Source organism: Empidonax traillii, unplaced genomic scaffold (assembly GCF_003031625.1).
Source record: "Empidonax traillii isolate 1590-97213 ecotype Southwest subspecies unplaced genomic scaffold, ASM303162v1 scaffold65:size4453928, whole genome shotgun sequence".
NCBI lineage: Eukaryota > Metazoa > Chordata > Aves > Passeriformes > Tyrannidae > Empidonax > Empidonax traillii.
Window position 1 is genome coordinate 2,136,981 of NW_020955258.1, and position 22,447 is coordinate 2,159,427.

General features: G+C 43.7%; 1 protein-coding gene across 1 annotated transcript in view; it reads right to left on the reverse strand.

The window, feature by feature from the left end:
* Nucleotides 1-6,506, reverse strand: part of PARD3B (par-3 family cell polarity regulator beta) — a 392,632-nt gene extending 386,126 nt beyond the window's left edge. The window contains exon 1 of the mRNA XM_027880190.1: nucleotides 6,357-6,506. Coding sequence (XP_027735991.1) covers nucleotides 6,357-6,476 — 120 coding nt within the window. The 5' untranslated portion in view covers nucleotides 6,477-6,506. The remainder of the gene's footprint in view (nucleotides 1-6,356) is intronic.
* Nucleotides 6,507-22,447: the final 15,941 nt, after the last annotated feature.

Consider the following 22,447-nt stretch of genomic DNA (forward strand, 5'->3'; position numbering starts at 1 on the left):
TGGGCCTCAACTGGCCCATCACAGTGAATGAGTGAGGGGGAAAGTACAGCCACTTAACATGAAACGTTATGCCCAAATAACTTTATCTGTTAAAAATAAAAACAGTCTGTTTTTCAGAAAATATCAATAGAACACAACTCTCCACGTTCAGTTAGTCACTTAGGAAAAAAATCCCAAAACATAGTGCAGCAAACAAAGCACCTCCCGGTTCCATCCTGTGCCAGAAATACCATTTGAGGCTTAAATTCCTTCTTCACGAATTCTTACGCGTCTACTTGGAGTTCATCTTCAACTGGGCAAAAGCAACAGGAAGCAGACACTGCTGAGAACTCTGTACTGCTCTTTAATGGTTTCCTCCTAGGACTGCTTCATTTAGTTACTACACAAAACTTTGCTGTCTCTCAACTAATAACAACAGAATAATACTCAGAGCTTGACGAATATGATCTGGGAGACAACCAGAAACTCAGTACTACCCTATACGCTGAACTCTGTCCTGCAGTATTTCCAGGAGGAGTTATTCTCATTTTGCCTATTGAATTTCCACCAGTTTTATCCAGCTCTACCCTTCAACTGAGCTCCCTGGAAACACATTCACATTAGCTAACAACATTCAGCCGAAAGCCCAAGTTACTGGCAGTAGTCAACTTCTTATTAGGAAAAAGGGGATCAAAAATGGTTTTTTCAGGTTACATAAGTACCTAATGTCCTAGAAGACATTTGCTATGACAAATCTGACTAAGTCCAATGGCAGTTTTTCTGTTTGGACTATATACACCTGGGAGAAAAGGAAAAGGAGACTGGAAATTCACCAAAAGTCTCATTACATCAAACTAGTGGCTACAATACAACACAGCAGCAGATATTTTATGAAAAAAGCAATTAAAAGACAGGCACTTTTTTAAACCTCCATTTTTCTGGATCACTGTAAAAGTGATCCTGGAAAACCTTTAAGAGACCCAAAGTTCGGCCAGTTGAAAGCTATTCCCAATCTCAATGAAATGTCAGTCACCACTAGTGTTTTTAACCCAGTAAAAAGTTTCTTAATCATTTGTCTCCTTCTCTTTTCTTTACTCCTCCTGCTTACATGGCCTGTCTTCCCACACAGGAGTCAAATTCATATGACAGCAATGGGAAAGCAGTGTATCAAGTTATATTCTCATTTTTGAGTACAGTACCACAGTGGACAAATCCAAAAGCTGAATGCAGAAGTGATAATCAAGCTGTTCACTGACATACAGCAACCAAGACTCACTAACATACTGCAGCTGATTAAGCAATGCTATGAAAAATATGGGAATTAATAGTTAAAATATTTTCTAGGAAAAAAAAGGGCTTGAAGACAGAGCTTAGAATTGTTTTGGTAAAACAAAGATTATGAATTCACCCCGTCCCTATTAGAGCAAAAAATAAAATAAACTAAGACAAACAAGGATAGGGAAAAAAACAAACCTAGAGGCCAAGTCCAAGACAAAAGTGCAAAAGTGCTACACAGACACAACTCTATTATTCTGCCTTTATAAAGGACTAAATACTTACGATCTGCCCAAAACAGAAAAAATGTTCATAAAAAAGAGGATTTCTTTCAAAACTTTTCACATATATCTTCCAAAGAAATCTTCTGTTTTTGCAAACTTCTTTTCTAAGTAGAGTTTGGAGTCAAAAGAGACCATCATTCTCCCTTTCCTCAATATATTTAGAGAAACTACAAGAACATTTAGTACTTCTGATTGCTGGTTGATTTACAACAGCAATACCTAATTCCAGAAAACTAATTGTCATGTGGCTGGCAAGCAGGAAAAGAAAGAAACTGAGAAAGTATTTTATTAGTAGGGCTCAAAAAATTATATAGGCAGTCAATCTGAAACATTAGCTCCTTAAATACATCTGATTTGGGAATGATCATCAGTGCAACCCAAACAACCCATTTTTTTCACTCTAATCACAAACGCACCATTCTTGAATTAACTCACTACATTATTGCTTCCTACTCAGTCTGACTGCCAATCAAAACCAGCACTACCATTCCAGAGTTAAGTGCTGGCTTCTGTACATTCCCATGAATGGAAACACAAAACAGAAACTGTACTGTCCGTAACAACTGCAGATCAAGTCCCTGTCAGACAGTTCAACAACTATTTGACTGTCTCTGCTGGCATTTCCGAAGGGAGGCCCACGAAGGCTGCTGAGAGTGAACCACTCAAAAATTTAACTGTGCTTAAAATGACGGATTTTAAACGACAAATTGCAGTGCTTATTAATTTTGCTACGTGGCTTCCATGTCCCACCCATTCAGCTGGCGTCTATGAACAAGGCTTCAGACAGCAGAGTAGTCACTTCAACCAAGACGACTAAGTAAGTGCTGTGTATGCAAAGACGAGGAAATTAATACACAAGTGATAAACACCACTCCTCCACCTTTGGCTCCTCCAGGAAGATAAAAAGCACATGGAACAGCAAAACACGTTATACATTTTCCCCAGAAAAGTTTCCCTGCAGCTTAAAGAAAAGTCATTGATGAATTCACTTGCCAGTCTCAGCCACTCTTTTCCCTGGGCATACGTCACTTTCTGTACCAGCAGCATTCAGCTCTGAGTGAGCAAGCAAGGATCCTCAGCTGAACCCAGGGTGCACTACAAAGCTGGTAATTCAGACATTGCCTCCATCCTGGGAGAGTGGCATTTCAAAGGGCAGAGGTGTGAGCACAAAGGTGTGCTCACCTGGAGTGCATCTAGCCCCACACGCATTTTAAGGAATTGCTTTCAACAGGACCACGCAGACCCAGGCAACATCACAAGATCACATGGAAACCTTCTGTTCTGGCCCAGAACCTCTCCTTCTCCCTCTCATTCACGTACTCAGGAATAACAAACAAAAGGTCTCTGACAATTCACTGCAAAACCATCAACAAGGTACCCTGTCCTGCATCCAAGGCTGTGCCTCATAGCTACACAGAAGCAATCACACTATCAGGCACAGCAACTCAACTATTTTGCAGTACATCTGCTCTCACTCAAGCAAAGAATCCTAAACACAATAGATGACATGCAACTGCTCCCCAAGGCACCAAAAATATCAAGTTAGGGACTGGGCTGACAATAAGGAATCATTAATCCTACTGTATCTACCTGTCAGCAGGAAGCCCTAATGCACATTGCTAAACAGCAACAAAAGCAGATCCTGAGTCACAAAAAAGTTCCAAAATTGATTTTACTGAAACTCAAGTTACTTTCTGAGATGTCAGTCACTTCCCTGAAAAATTCTTTACAATTTTCACAAAGAAGCTGATCAACAAACAAAGTCTTAAATATCTAAGGCTATTCACATCACAATGATACTGTAGTTGATATTTAGTTGATACTGTAATACAAAGTTCATAATTCCAGAGTTATTGGTATCCTCCAATGAATCAGTCAAAATCTGCCCATTCAGAACTCCAACAGTACCTCTAAAATCCACTAAATTCAGTAGCATCAAAAAATAATCACTGCCTGATTTTTCAACTGAAATTGGCCTGGTGTTTTGTTTCGGTTAATGAAGCAACTTTGTTAACTGAGGCAGCTGAGCCCTCATGACCAAACCTTGCCAACGCAGCTCAATCAAGAAGGCAAATCAAACTTGCTAAGAAAAACACAGCAGGCTACAATAACCAACAGCCCACAGAGTTCTCAGCTATCTACCAAAGTCTCACAGAAATGAGAGAATCATTTACTTCATCAACTTTCCTCTCATTACAAGTATAAAGAAGTGCAGAGTAGTTTAATTCAAAAATTTTCTATTTTTATACATATAAATTCAAGTATTTTACAATTATACATGAATTAATAATCTAATCTTGTATCTTCCCCTTTGCCAGACAAGTGACTGCAGTGCAATAGCAAAACCAGACTTCTCAAAATTCAGAGCCTCTCACACACATTTTTGTGGTATTTGACAGTACCATAAGAAATAAAAAGTTCTAAAGCTTGTATCCTAGCTACCTTTTTCATTTTCCATTCTGCAACTACGAAAGATATTCCTCGTATCAGTTCTCCTCCCCTCTCCAAATACTTTAAGCACTTTAATAGTTCCATTTTCCACTTCATTCTTTTAAAAGATTTTAACACTGGAAAACACACTTACAAAAAGAACACTTGATATGCCAACAGAAAGAGCAGCATTCTGTCACAGAAAGTATTCTAAATATTTTGAAAAGAAAAACAAATATTCAGTTATCTTTAGTACAAACCCGTTTACATGCACACCTCACAGCAGATTTTAGCTGCTGATTACTTTGAGATAATGCCATTCTCCGTAAGACTTTGTATTTTTTTAAAGAAAGTTAATTATAGGAGGAGGCAATAGAAGGAAAATGGCAAAACACCCAATTCATCATGTTAGATCAGACAAAAAATACTCCAAAAGGTAATAAAATTAATTGGTTGAGACATCTGTATGATCTATTTTACCAACCCCAAATTTTCCCCCAGGAAAGCAATTTAACACTGAACAATGCTTGTCAAGATAAGAAGAAATTTGTCTATTTATCTTTTTGGCCAGTTCCACTGCAAATCATGTAGGCTGGAAGCTAGCTCATCAAAGCACTGCAAGAGAACTGTTTACATTTCCAGTGAACTGGGGGGAGAGAAGGTGCAGAGCCCAAAAAACTTTTTTTCTAATGATTTCAATGAAAACCTGCCCTGCTTTTCAGGTCCTCAGGTTGCTCCCCCCCATCCTTGCCTCTTTATACACCCTTGTAGAAGCTCAAGCAGAACTCAGCATTACTCAAGGTGATCAATGATTTTTGAACAAACTGGCCTGAACCCGCTTTGTCCACCTGCAATGCACAACAGGGAACTCAAAACTTCTACAAGGAAATAAGCCAGAGAAAATAAGAGGTTTATTTGCAAAGGAAGAAACACAACAAGGTCAAAAACATGAACTCTGGCCTCTGGCTGTCCTATGACAATTCTGACCTCACTTTGAAGGGCACATAGGAGACGATTGCTTGATACAAAAAAAAATTCTTTAGCTACTACTTAATAGCCAATTGGTTACATAATCATGAGAAACCAATTGAACTGTAGTACATCTTACGTGTCCAGCATTTATCTGAACCTTTCTCACACTGTTGGCATTTCTATCCTATAATTGTTTATTTAGCCTTTCAGAACAGTCAGGGCTTCATCTAGAAAGGCAGGCACCCTTCTACTCCTTTCTAAAGGAATAAAAAAAGGAAGCAGAGAGGAAAAGGCATTTGAAATACTTATACAGCAGCTTTGTAAGCCACCTTCAAGCCATCATCATGAGACTACTTCCAATTTCCTCACAAGTACAAATCCAAGCTGGTATCAAATTTTAATCTTCTAAATTCAACTCAGCTGAAAACAATTCTGATTCTGATAAAACCCCTCTCTTGAAGGGGTATTTTAGTACTCTGAACTTCACTGCAAAAGATCTCACTGACTGTTGGTTCTAACAGCACCAAGAATTTTATAAACATCATGCAGTTATTACACTCAGGCAACATCATTAGGAAAAAGACTTTTCATACAAATTATTTGTCAAGCTCTATATACCTCAAGGCAGGTTAGAGCATGACACTCAGAAGAGCTAACACGGTGACCTCAACAATCTGTACTAGACCACTCTCAGCTGTTCATGATGGATTTAACTTATCAGTGGCAAGTTTTTCTCAAAATATACCTGCAAGAACAAGACTTTACTTCCAGTTTAGCATGCAGGATATCAAAGAATTGACTGGGCTCATAAGAAACCAGCATGGGGCACAAAATAGATCCCATAAGACTTTGGCTGTACTTTTTACCCAGACGTCTTAGGAGGATGGACAATCCTGCAGGCCCTCAATTCAGGACTTGTAACTAGAATTTCTTTCACAAAGCAGTATTTGCATCACTAGGCCTTTCATCAGTATAGAACAGTACCCCATTAGCCTTCAGCACCTGCCTCTGGGAGGAAAACAGAAAAAAGTATTTTTATGCTCAATTAGGTACAACCAAAGAAACACTTGGAGCTCCTTTCATGTAAGGGAAGTCACCTACCCATGCAGACAGCACCTCACCGGGCAGCTGCTGCCAGAGAACACAAGGTCTAATGAAAATAACTTAACGTTACGCTTACGGCTGTATCAAGTTTGTTAGTCAACACGCACAGCAATACCAGCCATGGCTGTGCAGCTGAGCGGGACACGCTCCCAGCCCGCCGGCACCAGCTGCGCACACGCGGTACCTGGCACGGGCATCCCCGCCTGGGGCTGTGCCCGCAGGCCCCCGGCCCGGCAGCCTGCCCGCCCCCCGCGCCGGCCCCGGCCTTCCCCCGGCCGCCCCTCGCCTCGGCCTGGCCCGGCCGCCGCTCACCTTCTCCTGGGCCTTGCGGTAGCGCTGCAGCGCCTGCTGGGTCAGGTCCCGCACGCGGAGCTGCCCGTCCTTGCAGGGCACCACGATGCCGGTCCGCCCGAAGCACACGGTCACTTTCATCTCAGCGCGCCGCCATGCCCGCCCTGCCCGCCCGCGATCGGCGCCCGGCCCGGCAGGTGCGGCCCCGGGGGCGGGCGGCAGGTGCTCCCGCGGGGCTGGGGCTGCGCCTCCGAGCGCGGGCAGCGCCGGCAGCGAGGCCCGGCCGCGGCCTCTCCTTCCGCCGTGCCCGCCCCGCCCCGCGCGGCGCTCCGGGAGGCGCGGGCCGGCCCGGCCCGGGCGGGGCGGCCGCGCCGCTCGCCCGGGGTACGGAGCGCCGGGATGGGCTTAAAGGGGCCGCGGGGCAGCGCTGCGCGCACGGTTGGGACAGCCGCGGCCACCCTGAGCGGCCGGAGCGCGGTGCCCCCGCACCCTGCGCTGTGCGGAGCGGGCACCTGGGGGGCTGCACCCAGCGCTGCCCGCCCCGGAGCGACCGCCGTGAAACGCTGACGCGCAGCAGCCCCGGGGTAACGCGGGGCAAAGAGCTCTGTGCACACAAAGCACTGGCTTTATACCGCGGTGGGCTCAGAGCATCCCTGCGGCACACAAGATACACCTGGGCTCAGAGCATCCCTGCGGCACACAAGATACACCTGGAGAGAAATAGCGCCTAACGACCTGCAGCGTGGTCTAGTGACCAGGGCATCAGCACAGCCCTTGCCCTACGAAGCTGTGGAACACACACATGCACAGCTGCCCACCACGACCTACCGAGACGGTGACACAAAACCTCGCACACACCTTGCCACTACACATAGTGACCTGCGGGCACTCCACAAGCACCCACTGCTCTGCAAAGTACATTTTTCTGTACCACGTGGGTAACCAAGTAGTGCTCCCTCTACCTTACCTACCACCAGACCACATACAACATAGTGCAAATACTCAAGACAACCATTATAATCATAACAGATCAATCTACACACAGATGTGTGCAGCTAAAATCACTGCAAAGAAAAGGCAGTATAAAAATACCCCTAAACCACAGCATGACATCAGACAGCAAGAGGGGACTATTGCTGCAGTAGAAATACCCCCGCAATACGGATTAGCATTCAAAAAGACAGTCCAAGCCCTGTGCTGTATGATGTAACCAAATGACGGTACCAGAGATGTTGCAGTGGAAGTGGCTGGAGGTTAAAGTTAACAGTGAAGTTTTGGGATGAGATGGGAACAGAGCCAAGTAAACGCCAGCAAATGGAAAGTTCATCCTGATTCCTTAGGAACAGGCACATGTGGAGTGTGGGACTGCTGCAGTGGTAAACAATTCCTCCTTGCTTTTTCAAATCCAGACGTGTATGCCACCAGCCCACAGCCTTTCAGAGCAAATCACAGGGAAATAATCTATTAAACCATATATAGACCTGCTTTCCCTGGGTATGTACGTGTGTTTGCATATGCAAGTGAGCAAATGTGCATCCCATATGCTTTGAACCAGAGAAAAATTACTTTCTTTTCCCCTCCAGAGCAAAGAAGCAGTGGAGAGGAACCGGAATGTTCTAGTTCTTCAGAAAACACCGTAGGGAAGGTAGCACAGCTTGCAGGCCAGAAACACCTCCAGGGCAGGTAGGGCAGTGCTGGGGGCAACTGAAAGGTTCCCTGGAGTCAGCCCATTCTAGACCCACTGCTGTGTCCCTGCCAGCTCAGCCCTCAGCCAGCTCACCGCTGGCTCCCAGTAGCAGAGCAGGGCCCAATGGTTTCTTGTACTCAGCTTTTACCACTGTAAAGCATTCATTGTGGTAAGTGCTTATTCCTCCCAACTGCTGGCGGGACCAGTAAGTCAGCCTGGCTATGAAAATTATTCACATGAAAAATAATCCAGGAGAAAAAGGGAAGCCTTGGTATAACACCTAGCAATTCTGTAAGCTGGATTTGTACAGAGGGAGCAGCAGGGGTACCTGGAGCAGGGAGCAACAGCTCCTCAGCCCTTTCTCTGCTCTTGAGAAATGGTAAGGGGGAGCAGTCCCACACAGCAACCTCAGAGCTAAATCAGTGGGAGCAGGAGGCAGGAGGAGTTCAAGGCACTCCTGTATTTCAGCTGCTAACGTGCTGGTGGGAAGCCTTGATCCCTGTGCTTATATGGTTTTGGCTACAGAGTACAAGGGATTCTTAGGTTAATAATTGACTATGCACATAAAGGCCTCTTTCTCCTTCTCTCTCCCTTTCCCCCTCTCCCTCTGTTTATAAGCAAGGTCTGACACACTCAGGAAAAAATGTGGTATGATTTTCTTTTTTCTCAGATTCTGAAAAGTGCAGGTGATATGCGCTGTAACATCCAACTGGAGTTAGATAGAACTTGTTGACAGAGAAAGTGTCTTGAGTTAGACTAACTGATATGTCTGAAAAACAGTGAATCCATTTTTTCCTCAGTGCTGTACCTGAAGCATAAACAGCAGGTTTCAAAGTGTTTATGGCTAGACTATAAGGACCTATAGCTGTTCCAGAAAGAAAGAAAAGGTTTTCTTTAAATGTGTGTGCTTAGTACCTTACAGAAACTGAGATTGTATTTAATTACCACACATCAACAGGGGGGAGTGAGGAAAGGTTGCAGAGGAATCACCAGTGTGTTTACTCTCTGACAGTATTTGTTTGAAAGTTATGCATGGTATTGCTAATAAGACATTATTACATTCTGGGTGCATCATACGTTTGTTTATGTTGAAACAGTCTGAAAGCCTTTGAAGCCATCTGGTAACAATTAACACCTACATATCATATAGTTACCTTTAACTGTCTCTGGGATAGTCTGCACAACTTTCTGAAAAGAAACTGTTTCCTTTATCAGAGAGTTGGCCATGCTATTTTTTTTTTATTATTTTATTTTTTTTTTCTGTGTGGAGCACTTTTCCAAAATTAAGTTCCTCCAATGCTGGTAACAGTGTGACAAGAAAAGCCGTCATATTGGCACAGCTAAGAAGCCAAGTATGGGAGGACCAAGAGCGTTGAACTGGAATTCAAACAAAATACTTAAGAAACTACTGCCTGAGTTGCAATAGGGTGTGTTCCGATCCGCTTAGATGCAGAGGGGAACCAGCTTCTAAAACATTCTCATAATAGAGATTAAGGCACAAACGAGGCCAGAGGTTGGATCCCAAAACTATAATTCAGCTTTCTTTTGTAACACAAAAGAGCAGAGAGAAAGAAGAAAGATAGAAAAGTAGGAAAAGCTAAGGGTAACTGTTAAAAGCACAGGACAGAATTTACCACCACCATGAAGTGCTGCTGGCTTGCAAACTGGTAGATCTCTGCTGGGCTTCTTCCCTGGTTGCCTTGTCGCCTCTGAGGAAGGAGCCAAAGCAGCAGAGTAACAGGCTGGCAGCAGCTCCCACAGCAGTCCCCAAACAGCTCCCCCCCAGTCCCTGAGCATGACCCTAAATACCCTCGCCATTGTAGCCCCTGGATGCCCGCTGGCCAGTTCACCAGTATCCAAGCAAAGGTCGCCTGGTACCAAGACGGGCCCTGAGTGTCCATTGGCTGGTTTCCCAGTCTCCAAGCAAGACCTGACCTTACCTGGGAGAGTAAATCCTTTCTGTGTTCTTGATTGTAACAACTTTTTATGCTTTTTGCTCTTCTACCTGCCTCTGCTGGCTTGCTAGGTACCTCCCGGAGCTTTTGCAAGTAGCTCGGCTCCTGCAGCAGCCTGGCTGTGGCAACACGGCTTTTTAGCTCCAAGCTTGAGACAATGGCGAAACAGATTCCATCTTTTAATCAGCTTATTACAGAGTGAAAGAGAGCTGAGGGTAATTTTTACTTATTAGATGTCTACATCATTTGTTCCTGCATGAAATCATCAGGAATTATGACCAAAAAATACTTTCCTGGGAAAAAAATACCCCGTGAACCTTGGAGAGCTGAAGGATTCCAAACCCCAAAGCAGCTGCAGAACCACATACGCCTCTTCTCGCTGGACACGCAAAACCTCTAAGAACCAAGTCCTTGATATCATCCTCATGCCCACTTTAAACTCACTCAGAGTAAAATACAGCAACTTTGAAAGCTGTCTAATAATGAGGTCTTGTATTTACTGTACTGTTGTGCATTTGAGAAGGGCTGCCTGCCTGGTTCTTTAACGGAAATCTGAACCATATTTCATTCTAAGGAGATCATCATACAGCTAATGCTGTAAGCAGCATAAACTGGCTTTGCCCCCCAGAGGAGGACTTCTGCTCCCTCCTGGCCCCAGCTGTTTGTTCCCATCCATTCCCTTTCGTGTGCCAGCACACACAGTTGTAGGTCTGTGCAATGAGATGCTGTGGAAATTAATTTTTTTGCCAGATTAGCTTTCAGCCAAATCAGTTCTGCAGAAACCAGAAAATCAGGAGAAATCAGAACTCAGTTCTATAATGGGGTTTAAAGCCTGTGCTGGCCCCAGGGAGGACACAGCACAGCAAGACAGCAGCCTTTTTTCTTTTGATTTATACCAGGTTACAGTACTTTGCAGGAGCTTAGTTGTGAGTTTCAGACACAAATACATATCCATGAGATAATATTCATGACATTCATCATTCATGTATCAGTTCCATGAGAAAGGATGAGCGGATTTAACAACTTACTGTCACTGAAGGATACTACCCTTGCCTTCCTCCCCTCCCATCATCCTTTCCCACCTGATGCTTCTTGGGTATCTTCATGAGCTTTCAGTGCCTCAGTCTGATAAAAAACTAACACAGAAAAAGAAAGGCTTGTTTTCTGCTTTGTTGGCAAGCTAAGGCCACTCAGGGAACGTTCTGACACATCCCAGAGCAGGCTAGAGGGCAAGGGCAGGGCCGAGCAACTGGGAGCAGGAAAGGGAGTGGATGAGACCTCCGCTTTCATCAACCACAATGAGTCCTTTGCCTAAATGACTGCCTTAGCTAATCTTTTGCACTTTTCATGTGGTTTGGTACTACAACTGACTGCTTTGGCGTCCCCTCTGGGTTCTCTGTACACAGGCTGCAGGCTGTCAGGTCCGTACAGTCAGCTCCTGATCTCCTGAGCATTAATGGGAAACTGCACAGCCACCACACAGGGTGCTGACCAGGTATAAGCTCCCTTTACAGCATCCTCAACACTTGTGCTAGATCAGCCCTCCATGTGAAAGCACAGGGCTCCCATCTCACCTGCACTGTTTCCAGGACAGCAGTGTGGTCCCATCTCCATGCCTGACCTGGGTCACACCGGTGCTGCTGGGAGTTCCCTGGTGCTCAGATCCTGCAGCAGTGGTGCAGCCCCGCTGGCATCCCTGCCCTCCCTTCTGGCCGTTCATTCCCAAGTGGTTCTGCATTAGCACAGCGCCAGCCAGAGGAGTAGAATTTAAGACTTCTGAATTCACGTTTTTCCAAGTTGAACGGTTCTTACGCTTCCTTTGTTGTAACTGGAAATTGCAATAAGGATAATCAGCACTTTGCTTTTATGTCTGAAAGGCTTTATCTAAAGATCCCAAAAGAGCCAGCAAATGTCAGTGAAGATTTGCAAACACTGTGCCAGCAGACATGGACTGGTTAAGCAACTTGCCTAAAAACACAGAGGATTTTTTCCTGTTTTTGCTGCTAACAAGACAACACAAGTTTTGACCTCTAGTTTTTGGCTCTGAGCAGTGTCTCCTTCCTACACCATCACCCGTTAGGCATTTAACTGTTTGACATCAGTAGCCAGGGTTGCCAAAGGAGCTGCTCCTGGAGCTCCATTGGCTCAGCCTCTTTTCCGTCATTAATAAACCCTGTAAGAGGAATACAATCAGTCTGAGTTCAGGAACTTTAAAAAGTCCTAAAAGAGCCTTAAGATATTATTATTACAGGTATATTTTGTTCTGGGGCTTCAGACTAGAATGGATTTGGGGATAAAATTGAACCAGAGGAAAAGAAAGTAAAAAAACTTCATCATTATAATCAGTCTCGTAATCCCTGGAGATCTGGTTTGTGATATTTCAAACTTTTTTTCTGTTAACACAGTAAAATATATTTGTTTGCTACTTCCTGAATGTTGTTACCAGTAAACCCTTCAATTACTAGAGGCAAAAAGGGTCATAATTCCTGCTGTTTATATTTTGCATTTCTCCTAGCTTGGATAATGAAAATCAATAAAACCACTTTCACTGGCAAGTCTCAGTGGTACAATGTTGGTGAATAAAGGGAAATCAAACTAACAAACATTCTTGGGAACTGCAGTAGAATTTTTAAAAAATACAATATAAAAAATCTGTTTACAATCTATATAAAATCAGGTTTTTGCAAAAGTTTAATTTGAACCTAATTTAGAGCTGAAATAATAAATAAAGATATTGTGAGACTTGCAAAGCAAGATGGTTCTCAGTTTCCTTTCACGATGCCACCCTTAGTTCACCTTGGATCTTCTTTCTGTGCATATAACTATATTGATTTAGCTCAACAAATACATTTTTTTAATATCTATGTTCTGTAAGGATCCGAAAGAAGAATGTGCTTGAATATCCAGTATTATACCCCCTGAACTATCAAAATAAAAGTCTGGAGCCAGATGGGAGCAATCCACTTTCAGTTAGTCTGGTTGGACTGCAGATGAGAAAGGATCCCTTCCTCCTGATGCCATTCCAGGAAAGGTAAGGGAGGGCTGGCAGAGCCCTCTCCTCAGCTGGGCAGCCAGCCAGGCTGGAAGAACCTGTGCAGGAGGAACCTGTGCAGCCTTCCAGGTCCTGCTGGCACCAGGCATGCCTGTCAGCGAATGCAGGGCTCTGAAAGAAAAGGCTGAGTGCAGAGGAGCCGAACACTGAGGGCCAAACCCCACCCCACAGTGTGGAAAGGAATGTTTTGCTCATCGGATAATGATTTGTTTACAGTTAATTAAGCATTAGAGCTGTTCATAACAAGCTCTGTTTACAGTGTGGGCAGGGGAAGGCTCTGTCTAAATAGGTCCAAAGGATATTAACATTCTTAAAAGTTAGACAGGTTTAGAAATTAGTCCCTCAAAAAAAAAAAATCAAAACAAAACAAACAAAAAGTAAAACAAAACAAAACCCAACCCCAAAAAAAAACACCAAAAAAAACCCCCAAACCACCAACAAGACAAAGGGATGTTCAGAGAAATCCAGAAGGGAAGGAAAATCTTCATAGAGCCCTAGGGGAGATTTATGTATAAAAGTTACACGTTTAATGACTCCTCTAAAACGGTCCTCAGCCACAAAGTTATGTAAACACCTTAGTGATACAATCACTACGACATACAGAAAGAAAGAAAAGCCTTTTGAAGCTAACTTAAAAGCATAGGTGGGTATAATCCTAGATTTCTATTTTATTTGTGTTCACATATTTCAAAAAAGTCTTACTCACGTGTGTTTTCACTTTGACAACAAAATTCTGCTTCAACTCCAATCTTCATCTCATTTTGTATAAAGGGTGATTTTGCGGTCCCTGCCCGACACTAAGATCCCATTTATCACTTCATCAGAGTTTCATTCTCCTTCCATCTGTGCTGAGACATCCAAGGACATCCAAGAAGCAACACAAAGTGCCCTTCTGCTCCTCAACAGCTCAGAAAGACTCATCACTTTGTGGAAGACATGTCCTGTGTTAGGGAATGTTATCAGGCAGTGAGATGGTGAAGAGAATGCCCAGCTCTGGGCTCTCCCTGATTCTCCATAGTAAGGCTAAACTACAAAATGGAGGTTTATTAACTCTGTGATAATGTCAGCTGTGTGTTATCTGTTTGCCTGCCACCCCTCCATGACGATCTTGCTCATCTCCAGGCTGCTCAGTGTACAGAGTGTATGGTAAATTGAGGTTATGCAGAAGCACATAGGCTGCCCTGAAAATCAGTCAAGTCTCATCTTTTCTTCAAAGATTTTTGGACAAAAATCTTTAGCAGTTGCACATAAGGAATTCTCCTCTTGAGCTAGAGAGGTAAACAAAGCTTCTGCCCTTTTGCTACAGCACTGATCAAGGAGATTCAGGTTAAGATCCTGGGGTCTGTCAAATTAGTTCTGATACAAAATATCAAGTGTTTAATATGTATGTTAGAACCCATGTCCATGGGATGTTCTCACGGCAGCTCTGCAGTGGTGCTTTGCGCTCCTGACCACAAGGCTGGACACTGTCACCCTTCCCCAGGGTGCTCTGCATCTGCTGCACAGCAGAGCTGCATTTGCTTGCTGATCTGAGCACGGGGATGTTACGCTGGCTCTCTGTTCTTCCCACCCTAAGGCTACTCCTGTAGCAATGCAATTTATTCATCTCTCCTTGCTCAAAGCTGTGCCTAAAGGCACAATATGGCCTTTGATTATCAGAAGGAATAAAGTGAGTTTTCAAGGGCCACCACTGGTTTCTATTTAATAGTATTTAATTTCTAGATTCTCTTTACTTCTGGCTTTTAACACTCGTTTCTTTTACTTTAGGATTCATTTTTTGGGGGTTTTATTGCAGCCATTGTTTGTGGCTGCTAGTGGCAACATCTGTATTTGCTGTAATGTGGCCAGTATCTACAATTTTAGTTCATATATATGATTTTTAAATATCTGTTTCACCTCAAAATCCATGAAAATACCATTTATATCACAGGTAAAGGTGCAGGTTTATAAAAGCATTCTCATAAATTCTCAGTTTACTGTTTACTTTCTCTTGCCTTTTCTCTTTCTTCCTTCCAGGCTGTTTTATACTGCCCAGTCATATGAGATACACATGATAGAAGATTTCACTCATTCATTCCCCAGAGCTGAAGGATTTGCTCTAAACGTGGAAAAGCTGTGGGCTCCCAGGACAGAACAGCCTGGGGGCAACTCAAAGAGAGAGGAAATTTTGGTCTCTGGAATCACAAATCGATCTCTTCTAGCAACACGGCAGGGAGAGAGGACTCAGTGGAAAGAGATGCTGTGGCTGCTGCCAATTGCTTTACCTTCAGCAGCTGAAGCAGGAGGGTTGGATAAGTGTCTGTTCCCTCCCTTGACCACAAAGGATTTATTTAAAATGCATGCCAGAAGGAGGATTAGAGCAGAGTCCTCCCTCCTCTCCTTTGTTGAGGAGGAGGAAGGGAGGGTAAGCCCTTGGCTGCTGGAGTCTGGGCTCTCCCAGTACTCACAGCCTCCTTCTATTTGCCTTCCCCTCGTACTTTGCCATCACTATGGAAAAGGATTGCTTGATATTCCAAGAATGGCATTGTGCTTTGCAGGAGTATCAGAGTCTCCAGACTGCTCCATAAATTGTACTCTACTTACGCAGACAGTGCCTACAAAACTATCTGGGTCAGGCATGCAAAGCAGCCCGCTTTTCCTTTAATGTTTTACTGTGGACGCTCCCCCACATGATCCTTTTTCCAGATGGCCCCTAATCCTTGTACATATCCAAAATCCTCCAGCTATGATTTCTTGATTTCCTCAACAACAGATATTTTTCTTTAATGTATGCAGTACATAGTGTGCTTTCTGCTTCTACAGCACTTTGCAGTATTTCCCAACAACATTTAAAAAATCTTCATTTTTTGGTGTTGTATTCCAGCTTTCACACCTAAGGCAACAGCTGAACATTAGTGAGCCAAGCCAATGGCATGTAAGGCTGACTTATGGTAACTGATATACACCTTTCCTTCCAAGAAGCAATTCATCTATCCAGATGTTTTCTCCAGCTGTTTCTGGAACAATCACAAATTCATCGAAAAGGAAATCTAAACAACAGCAATGTTGTCACTCTCTACCATCATAATCAGTTTCTCCTGATTAAGCCTGAGCTTCCCATACACTCTTTTTCTCCCCATCCCTCCAATTTTTTTACCCCAGTGCAGCACATCTACAACCCAAGCGCTCCCAGTCCTTTCATTACTAGGTATGGAAAGAGTGGCCTCAGCCCATCTGCAGGGATTTGAGCTGCCTCTGAAGTGTGGGAATCTGCTTCCTCTGACTCCAGCTGGGCCTCGGTAACCAGCACGGACATGCCTTTCAGACTACAGTTCAGTTCCCTCTTCTGAGCTCCTCACGCTCAGCTGGGGCCCCAGTGGAGGCAGCAGCCTGTTATCGGTAGGATGAGTAGTAAAGCAAGTACTACTGAGACAGTTGGTGCTCCTGGGACTAGTTTTGGATACAGCATGGCCAGTAGGCAGGAGAAAGCCTTTCCAGCCATCATATTCAGTATTTTGAATGACAGTTTAATCTTCCTATTAAAAAAAAAAAAAACTATCAATAGTTAAAACTTGCCCTTATTTTCTCTAGGGCTAGGATTTGGCCCTGAGCATCTAAAACTGCTCAGTATTCTGGCTGCAGAGTGTATTTTGTTGCTGTTTTTGTAGTATCCAATATCCTGCCTTTTGTATTCTCACCTTCTTCCCCCTTCTTTCCAAGGTACCCAATAACATATTCTCCTAACAAGCATATAATTATTTAGTTATTGCACTGTTTTATGATTGCATTGTTGGTAATTGCTCAATATTGCAAGTGATTTATTAGTAATTGCACAGTCTTTCAGATCTGTCTTCAGCAAGAGAACAAATAGCACCTTGCATCAATAGACATCAAAGTCTTCAAGAGGAATTTTTCTTTAATGATCTTTTTTAAACTATCTTTTCTACTGCAGCCCCGAGGGCCAAACTTTCTTTCTCTCTTTACACAATAACTCGAAGTTTCAGTCCTGCCCTGCAGTGGAAAAATACATTACATCAGTCTTTGAATAGGATTTTATTCTGTAGTCCAGCTATCACCTTCTTGTAGTTTCATCTGCATCTAATGGGATTTTATGTGGTGATATATATTCAGACTGCATAACTCCTCAGCCACTCAAATACTTCTTAGAGATTTTTGACAATAATTAAACTGCAAGTGGTCTTCAGATATTCCTGCCATTTAGGCCTTCCCACACTGACTTCAGTGGGGATTCACGAGTGGAACAGATGGGAATTCAACTTCCCTCTCATGAATAAATGCCTTCTGGTCACAGCTTGCCAACCTTTGCATAAAAGCCCTCCGTCATTTTATCACACTCTTCCTCCTAAGGGATTTCTCAGCTTTCCACCAGCTACAGCAACAAACTCAGGCCGCCTAAACTTGGCCGTGTGGCAAACAGGAAAAGATTTTCCAGCTCCTCTCAGAGTGCCTGGCGCTGTGCCGCGACTTTCCCCTGCCTGACACTGACTGCTGCGGCCTCTCCCCACCACCAGTGCCTGCTGGGAACCCGGCTCTGACTGCTCCCCGGGAGTGCAGAGCCAGCAGCAGCACTGACTCCCTCCTCGGCTCAGCAGTTTACATTCACCCTCTCCTTGGTTAAATCCACCTCAAGCCCACCTCCCCTCTCCCAAGCCTTTCAGCACGAGCTGGCAGCTCGTACACTCAAGGCTGAAGAAGCCACCCAAATCATCCTCATCCCTGAATAGGCATTCCCCTGTTTTATGGAAGATACGAGGAGTGAAGGGACACCGTGTAGTGTCCCATTACCAAGGATTTCATGGTGACGTGCAATGCGCAGGGCGTGATCTAAATCTGCAGCACAGACTCCTGGCCATGCCAGGAAGGATGCTGTTTTGGAGGATCTGAGCTGGACAGAACAAATGAGTTCTTCACGGATGGCTGCTCTGCAGTACTATATTTGTCCTGATTAGTAGGGGTGGGTGGCTTCAGGTAAGCACAGGAATGGGCAAAAGAAGAGGAACCTCAGCCATGTCTGGAAGGTACCTGAGAACTTTTTAGTACCGAAATAAACAGTTCATTTTTCTCTCCTCTTGAGCACCAGTCCACAGTCTGACATCCATCTGTAGCTGCACATTCAGGGTTTTCTTGAGCTACTGCACCCTTAGGACTGGTAAGTACCTAATGTACCAGCTATATAATCCCACAGCTGTAAATAAATAGATACACGACACAAATATTTCTACTGACAGCTTTCCCCCTTGGTCCAGTAACAAACTGATCTTTATTGTGCTAGGGAAGAAAATCGTTTCCTATTGAAGTCACTGACTTCAAATGGGAACTGTGTTTTTCACAGACTCTTCCAAAATTTTATTTTCAGAGGTTTCCATACTACTGAGTCATCACATGTCTGCCAGGGACAAAGCTGGCCCCACTCAGCTTCTGCAAGACTAAAGACAGCTGGCTCGGGCGCTGTGCACGACAGAAGAGGCATTGGACCAAAACCAGACACTTGCAAAGAAAGGTTAAAAAAAAAAGAACAACAATATTTCACAAAGCAAACCTACTGTCAGTTTTACTAGATGTTACATTTGAGGCAAACAAGGTTTTACATTTGCTATCGTTTAACTGGATGAGAAAGAAGAATCTGAAATTTGGGGGTAAAGTGCAAGTAATGTTCTTGTTAGCTGTAGTCAAAGCCAAAGGGGTTTTTCAGAAAATAAACCAAGATTGTATCTGTTTAGACAACATTAAGTATTTACTAAGTGCTGAATTGGTCTAAAAAGCACAAAAAACAACCTTTATGGCTCTAGTCACTGCAAAGTTAATGTTGGAGGCCATAATATTGATATTTACAGTAAGATACTCCACTTAATAAGAAATAATATTTTTCGGCTGTAATTATTTTGTCCCAACATGTTTAGATACATTGCAGAGATCAATAAGGATCAAAAATACAATCTTATGCATGATTTAGTTTCATTATATTTAAGCAGTAATTAAGGGACATGCCAATTTAAGCAAATATTGTTTAGCGTTATCCATTAACATCATGCTCCTTGCTTTTTTTTCTTTAACCCCACATGGGACGAGCCTGGTTTTCAGAAACCTCAAAGCCAGCTACCCTGGCCTAAGTTTGAGAAGCACAAGTGCGTATCTGCCACTTCCCCAAAGCAGCTAAATTTGGATTTACTTGTGGCTTCAAAATTTCAGTGATTTCTCCTGTGATGAAAACATTACCCTGAAAAACTCTGCAGTCAAAGCCTACACACACACACTATCTTCTGTGCACAGATTCACAGACACAGAGGGGAAGTTTTCACACTGGCATTTAGAACAGCTTCTCACCTCTCCAGAACTCAGATTAAATGGATGGCAAAATGCTCTTTTGCCCTCTGCTAGGCTTTGGGAATGAAATACACCCACTAATTCCACAAGGAGAAAAGCAAACAAACAAACACATGCTGATTTCTTTTGCTTGCTATTTCAACAACTCATTTGTATTTTTAAAAATAGATTATGATCTGGTCATACTGATTTTGTTTGTATTCAGATTCATCATTAAATAACTTAGAACACCAAATAACGATTATAAATACTATGAAATAATGTCATTGGTGCTTTAGATTCTTTTCAATTAATGCAACAAAGCATGGAAATTCTTATTTTTTACTGTGACTGGCCCCTGAAATCTTTCACTCCTTTTTTTAGTGATTCCTATAGTGGATTTTTCACTATAATGGTAACAGTTTTTCATCTGTTTCCAGTTTCCTGCAGCAGTTACAGTTTTGGCCCTGAAGCTGGGTTTATGGCCACATGAAAGTCTGTTTCTGCAAGGTCTGAGTGCTTTCAGCAGGTGGCTGAACATTTCCCTGCTCAGCAGAAGGGTTAGGGCTTTTACAAGGTACTGCAGAATCTAGGATAATTTGGGGAGACGTTTTGATGCTGTTTTGCAGTAGCTCCCAGGGAAGGCCTCCCAGCACTGCCTGTGGGCAGGCCCTGTAGGAGCCGGCAGAGAAGGGTGCGGTGACCCCAAGAGCTGCCGATGTCTTTGCACTGCCCTGCTGCCACTCAGCGCCTCTGCACCCGGCTTTGGAATCAAAGCTGCTCCTTCCAGCAGCACAATTATCTTCTTATCACTCTGCCCCTCGGTTTGTTTTCCCATAGGCAAAGTATGAGACAGGTTCTGGCACACAGGCAGATCAGATTCGAGGCAGTGCCACCTGTGTGCCACAGAGCACGCAGCCACGGAGGTTTCATCCCAGGTGGGAACTGGGGTATGTGCCTGTCTGCCAACACCCTCTGCTGTCTCCTCAGCTCGGCTGAAATCACTCAGCTTCCCAGCTCCCAGGCTGCCTCAGCAGTGCTTGTAATTAGGAACATCTTTCAGCTTCAAAACTGAATCCTGCAGGGTGGAAACCACTGGCAGAGACAAACAGAGACAGACCCTCTGTTGCCATTTCGAGAGTCAGGAACACCCTCCAGTCAAGAGTGAGCTTCTCCGGCTGCCTCCAGCCAGCTGCAGGGCTCAGGTAATGGTTTCATTCATGTGAGTGCAGCAAGGACAGGAGGTAAGGAGCAGAGACACAGGTGGAGCTTTCTGCATTCTCCCCCACAGGACTTTAAGGAGGCTGAACTTGGTTTTGTTCAAACTTTTTCAAGCTGAGCGCAAGAGATCAGCTTAGGGGAGCCCCAAAGCGTGGAAAATTCCAGCTCCGTTGTTTGCAGTTTTATTCAAGTTCAGGCTGTTTGGGAGCACAGGATTCTTTTTTCACTGAAAATTTTGCAACTGCAGTTACAACAGCTGTTACCAGGCAACTGACATAAATTAGAACAGTTTGAGCCAATGAAACACAGTTTATTCAAGTTGCTTGGTGCCCAAATACCATAATCATGAGAACAGCATTAAACAGATAAATGAAATAGTACAGAAGAGGAAAGGAGTCAGAGTGAGGAATGGGTAAAAAAAAGCAAACCTGACTGCAAGGAACCCAAAAGCTCATGTATAATGTAGCAGGAATAGGAACAGGAAACCAGGAAGGGAGTAAAAAACCTTGGTAAGGAATGACAGTTCAGAGAAGCTTCTAAGCCATGCCATGTGTGGCACCCTGCTGCAATGGCCCTTTGTCCCACAGTTCTTTGCTTTTCTACCGATTTTCTGAGACAGCAGCACTACAAATATGTCCAGATTTGCCATGAGAACGTTCTTCTGGAGCATGAATACCAGAGCTGAAGCCTTGCCCTGCTGTCACAACCTGTGTGGTACATACTGCCCATTACCTCATGCTGCAGTAGCAGCAACACTTCAGAGCCCCTCTCACAGCCATTTTCCTCGGGATTGAGATCTCATGTTGCTGTGGTGAGAATGGTGCGATGGGAGAAATGTTTAGGGTCACAGCTATGTGAGAGACATATCAGAGACATACAGTTTGGTATTTGAGGACACCGTCACTTGAACAGTGTGTCTGCTCTGGATGCCCACATCAAAATGGCTGTTGAAAACTGTAGAGGCTTTAGAAGAGAACTGGGAAGGAATTCTGCAATACAAAACCTGCATTGCAGTCAGAGACCACCTAAACTCATCACACTGAGGAGGCAGCACCACGGTGATCTCGCACGTCTGCGGTGAAGTCATAGAAGAGACAGCTCTTTAATTGGGCTGGATGGAAGTATAACAGGATCCAGTGGGCAGAAGCTTCATATCATGTTACTCATGAAATACCAATAAAATAAAATAATGATTTCTCCATTAAACTCCAGCTCTCCTAATGGAATACATTACAGGAAAGTCAGTTTTGCGTAAGAAAGCCGTAGGTGTCGTATTAGGAGGTTTCTCATGCGGTGCCTCACCGTAGGGAGTACACTTCAGAGACTGATGACATTATTTAATTATGCCGGTGTGTCACTATTCTCCAAATTACCTGCACAGGGTATTAACGCTCTGCCTCCCTCCATAGGAAGCTGTGCATGGCAAATGGCACGGTTCAGAGTACAAGGGCAACTGCAAACAAACATTTTTAGCAGTGCTGCGTAGGAAACTGGTGTTAATGAGCAGTGATTAAGCACACAAACCGTCAGAATGTAATGATTAGAGATTTTAGAAGCAAAACGTTGAAAGAACAAAAAGAAACGTTTTCTATTTTAGATGTTGCAAAATGTGGAAGATAACTTCTCTGTGATATTTTTTCATGGTTTTAATGTCTGCTGCAACAATTGAAACATGCTATGGAAGCGGTTTAGGTTTTTCTAGTTTATCTGACAATTTTACAAGGAACCATGTTTTTTTAGTCATTAAGATTTTTGAGGTAATCATGTAAGGCCAGCCAGAACATTTTTGCTCCTTTGAATTTTTTTGTTGAAATTTGAATTGACACAGCTGGAGTTGCAATACAGTATTTTGAATAATTTTAAAATGCTCCCTTGAAAGTTTTACATCAGGCTA